The following is a 4,943-nucleotide window of genomic DNA, read 5'->3' on the forward strand; positions in this document are numbered from 1 at the left end:
GTTTCTTGTACATCTCATCTACCACTCCGGGACTTTGCTCATCCCTGCCTTCCCAGCTTGCTACCTCGAGCCTTTTCTCCATCCATTTCTGCTGGCTGCACCCGCCATTACCGCGTGGAGGGAAACGGCCGAAAGTCGTGCCACAGCCCCTGCAGCCGCAGGGGAATCATCGCACACTCTCTGCCCGATTGGGAGCCAACAGCGCCCCTGCTGGCTGAGACCGTAACTACACCAAAGGGGAAAGTGCCTGCAGTTGAAAGAAGGCTGTTACTGGGTTTCTGGTTTTGTTTGTTGTCACTGCCACTGTTGTTTGTTTGCCTTGTTATACATACTAGTAAAGAACTGTTATTCCTTTTCCCATATTTTTTCCTGAAAGCCCCTTAATTTCAAGGTTATAATAATTCTGAGGGGGGGGATCATATTCTCCATTCCAAGGGAGGTTCCCGCCTTCCTTGGCAGACATGTCTTTCAAACTAAGACAACATGTAATCCCTGTCAATGTGTAGAAAAAACTTGATGCACCTACAACTTGAACATCATTGTGACATTGCCATAAGTAACTATCTTTGAGGTTTGGATTGTTATTAATACACTCAAAATGTACTTCTAGGCAAACATTTTTGCTGGAGTAGGTTGAAAAAGTCAATGGTGGGTTCAGATGCTAACTTGGTTAGAAAGACTTTTTAAAAAAAATTCTTTAGTTAATATATATAGTTCTTTAATTATTGGTATCATAAATGCTACAAAACAAATCCTATTTACTTTTTTTTTAACTATAATTAGAAATAATAGCAAAGTTTAGATGTATTTTGGTTTAGTGTGTACTCTAGTAAAACCATTGAAGGAGAAGGTTGTTTAAAAACATGACAGCACAGTTAAAAATACGTAAATAAATCTGAGGCTTGCTAGTGTGAGCTGTGATGTGATTAAACCATTGTGGGATATATGGTAGCTGAAGCATAACCATTACTGTAAAAAACCCAAACAAAATCCAACAAAAAAAAGGCAAAAACCAACCAAACTAAAACAAAACCCACTTGATAATGTGTTTATTCCCTAGCATATCATTAAGTATCGCTTAATATGGTTTGCATTTCATTCAACTAAAGCATATCAATGTTTGTACACGTCTATTTTCTATCCTAATTAGCTCCAAAAGCAGGATATAGCCAAGGGGCAACTCAGTATACCCAAGCCCAGCAAACGCGACAAGTGACAGCTATAAAACCTGCAACCCCAAGTCCAGCAACAACTACATTTTCTATATATCCAGTATCCTCTACCGTGCAGCCGGTAGCAGCTGCAGCTACTGTTGTTCCATCCTATACTCAAAGTGCAACATACAGTACAACAGCGGTTACTTACTCTGGTAAGAATTTTGCATATTATATTGCTGGGATCTTTGCATTTGTTAGGGGAGATGATTTAAATACTCAGCATTTTAGCAGTTTGTGTTCAATTACATCATAGTCTACTGAGAAATATCAACCAGTTAAATCATAATAATGGCAAAATATGTATCTTTAAAAGAGGTTTGATGTTTGTATGTGCCTATTGTGTTACATGTGAGGATATACAAAGTGTTGGCATTGCTATGTGCACAAGTGTTTTGTGACTTACTGTAAAGTTTGGAGAGAAAAGATGGGGGATAGAAAAAATAAGGGAACACAAATACAACCCAGGGAAATTTGGAGCATGCTGCCATCAAGCAGCAATTACACAGACAAGGAGGAGCAGTCAAATATAAATCTTGTAAGTTTGGGTTGTCTCGATCCAAGATGGGAGGAGAATGGGTGCTACAAAGAAAGACTTTCCTTCAAACACTAGAAATCCAAAAAGTAGTTAAAGGTGAAAAGACATTAATTTTGTGGCCAGATGGTAACCAACTGGCATGTTATAGCTACCTTGAACTATTTGTTTTGGTTTGTTTTCTGTTTAAAAATGGATTGTAAGACTTCATTGAAACAGAGCTTGATCAGAGGATTAAAATAGTTGAACCAGTAGATGTATAAAGTTTATGGGAAAACTGGCTCAAAAGGTATGAAAGCCCAGTTTCCTTGATTTATTAAAGTTTGATACTAGAAATCAAGGAGTGTCTAGACAGGGTGTGCTGCAACCCACTTGAAATAGAACAGCTAATGCTATTGCATTCTGTCTTGTATCTTCTTTTATTTTTTTTCTTTAGTCTACATAATATCTGTCCTTTTCTGTTTGAAACTTGAACAGTAAATCTGGCTCTGGAAGACTGCTTATTTCAAGTGACCTTTGATAAATCTTTTATTAAAATTCTTGTTGCATCATACTCAGTCTTACCAGTTTTACCAGGAAATTTCACATATTCTTTAGGGATGCTTTGATATATTTAACAGAACAGTGTGTCTACAAAATTTTGTCTAAAATCAAATATACTCCTGATACAAATGGTATGCTATGTATTTGTGTACTGTGAAACATAAAGAAAAATTCAGACTGCCTGACAAGATCTCAATAAATCATTTATATCCTACTATATTATGCAATATGCTTGGAATTAGTGTATTATGTAATTGATACATGATGTACAGTGACGTATCATTTATTTTATTTTGATCTTTGAGGTACCTCTTATTCTGGCTATGAAGCCGCAGTATATTCAGCTGCATCATCCTATTACCAGCAGCAGCAGCAGACGAAAAACGCACGGGGCACAGCGCAAAAAAGCTTGGACAGGGACCACCTTTACTAAAAAGGCACCATTCCAAAATAAGCAACTGAAACCAAAGCAACCTCCCAAACCACCCCAGATCCACTACTGTGATGTTTGCAAGATCAGTTGTGCTGGACCACAGGTACCTGTATTATGTAATATTCTGCTACATGCTTTAGTAATAATTTTTTCAGGTAAAAAAAAGACCCCTTTAAGAATATTTGTTAATTTTTGAAGACCTGATTCTATACTTATACTAAAGGAATAATTAAATGAAAATGTGTGCTATGGTAGAAAGAGGCCATATGAGAAGACAAAAAGATGCATCCCCTTAGCTTGTACAGAGAAGCTTCAGCTGTGCTTTGGACTCCAGAAGTATTCTAAACTTTGAATTTTGTTTGGTTTTTTAACAAAGCAAACTTCTTAGAAAATACTTTTTTCAAAACTTTATGAATGGTAATCCTGAAAATGTATTCATTTTATTCCAGCATCCCAGTTTACTTTCAAAGGGGATACAAGTTCATAAAAAGTAGATATCGATTCATGAAGTGTTTGTGTGTGTGTTTGGCAAAACAGTTCTTACTCTTAAGGTAAATTAGTCATTATTTTCAACCCTGTCTGCTCCATAGATTGTTAGTGTTAGTATAGGAACAAATAGCAACTTCTGTATTTTATTTTCAGTGCACCTTTATTTATGCGCTACCTTTGTTTGAATTTATTTTTTTAGTTATATGGATACATTTAATAACTGTGGTCTTGCAGTTTGAGGAAAATTCAAAATCAAGAATAATTCAATGCAATGTAGGAAAATGCAACTGAGACAGTTTTCTGATCTTATCAGGCTTTCAATGGTAATATATTTTGACCAGTACTTGATTGAGGAAGTGAGAAGGTAGAGGAGTAAAGACCATATTGTATTACCTAAAAGGGGAATCCTGGTGGTGAAAAAAATATCTTGGTTTTGGAAGTAGCCTGCTTATGCCTTAAAACATGTCATATGGAAGCAATGTTCAGTGTAGGAAGTATTTTTCATACAAAGCATGTGTTTTATGCTATGTTCTATATTACATGTATACACATGAATGATGAATGAGCAGTACAAAACCAGCTGTGTATATTTTTTATTTAAACAGACTTATAAAGAACACTTAGAAGGCCAGAAACACAAAAAGAAAGAAGCGGCGTTAAAAGCTTCCCAGAACACCAATAACAACAGTACTTCTGCTCGTGGAACTCAGAATCAGTTGCGTTGTGAGCTTTGTGATGTGTCTTGTACAGGAGCAGATGCTTACGCTGCCCATATCCGTGGAGCCAAACATCAAAAAGTAAGAACTTTCTCTTGTCCTTATTATACAAGTCAGTCATATATTTCTTTCCATCATTTTTCTCATCTTAGGAGAAAATATGCAGAAACAATATAATTAGAATTGTTTTGTTTAAAGACATTTAGTTCTGCTTTTTGTTTCAACATTATCTTTAAGCTCACTATTAGTGATGCCTTTTCCTGGTCTTAAAATCAAGAGTCAAACACGGTTAGAAGGGGAAAAGGGATTTTACCTTGGTATTTATTTTAAGGATCCTTAGGTGCACACGTCCAGGTCATGTGCATCGAGATGCACCCCGCCGAATATGCCCCCCCAAAAGATCTGGTATAACATTATAGGTTTTACTACTTAGCATATCTATCAAAGATTCCCCAATGAGAGGCTCAAGTGAGCCCCCCTCCCCAAGGAGCCTTCCTCTGGATGGTTCTATCTTAGTTTACAGAATGTGTTCTGGAGAGGACCTTGGGGTCTGGGGCACACTGATCCCTAGCTACGAAGCTTCTAAAATGTTTAGTTTCTCAGCTTGACACACAAGTCCAATAGGCAAAAAGCACAGAGAATACAGAAGTTGTAAAAAAGGTATAACAGGGGTATAAAAGGCAAAAATCTTCATGGCATCATTAGAAGAGCCTTGTTGGGAGAAAGGGGGAAAACATATTGCCACAGCATCAAGAAGAGGATGTATTGGGAAAGGTATGTAAATTGTAGGAAGAAGGTATAGAGTAAGATGGGAAAAGTGTCAATGAGGACATGCCAGTAGCATGCTTGTGCCCCCTAACACCTTTCAAGACTTCTCTTGACATTCTTATTTGGTGCTGTGAAGCTCTCTGTGCTTTGAAACACTAAACTGAGTGCCAAGGGATGGGATTATTATGTGTCACTTTTTGGTATTTCTTGCAAAAAAAAATGGCATATGGAAAAAAGAGACAATG

General features: G+C 37.0%; 1 protein-coding gene across 1 annotated transcript in view; it reads left to right on the top strand.

The window, feature by feature from the left end:
* LOC103618703 (zinc finger RNA-binding protein-like) overlaps positions 1-4,943 on the top strand; it is a 46,308-nt gene that overhangs the window by 16,835 nt on the left and 24,530 nt on the right. The window contains 4 exon segments of the mRNA XM_008637135.2: positions 1,151-1,369; positions 2,598-2,691; positions 2,693-2,828; positions 3,820-4,011. Of these exon segments, the coding sequence (XP_008635357.2) occupies positions 1,151-1,369; positions 2,598-2,691; positions 2,693-2,828; positions 3,820-4,011 (641 nt within the window).

Source organism: Corvus brachyrhynchos, unplaced genomic scaffold (genome assembly GCF_000691975.1).
Source record: "Corvus brachyrhynchos isolate BGI_N302 unplaced genomic scaffold, ASM69197v1 scaffold157, whole genome shotgun sequence".
In the NCBI taxonomy this organism is placed as follows: domain Eukaryota; kingdom Metazoa; phylum Chordata; class Aves; order Passeriformes; family Corvidae; genus Corvus; species Corvus brachyrhynchos.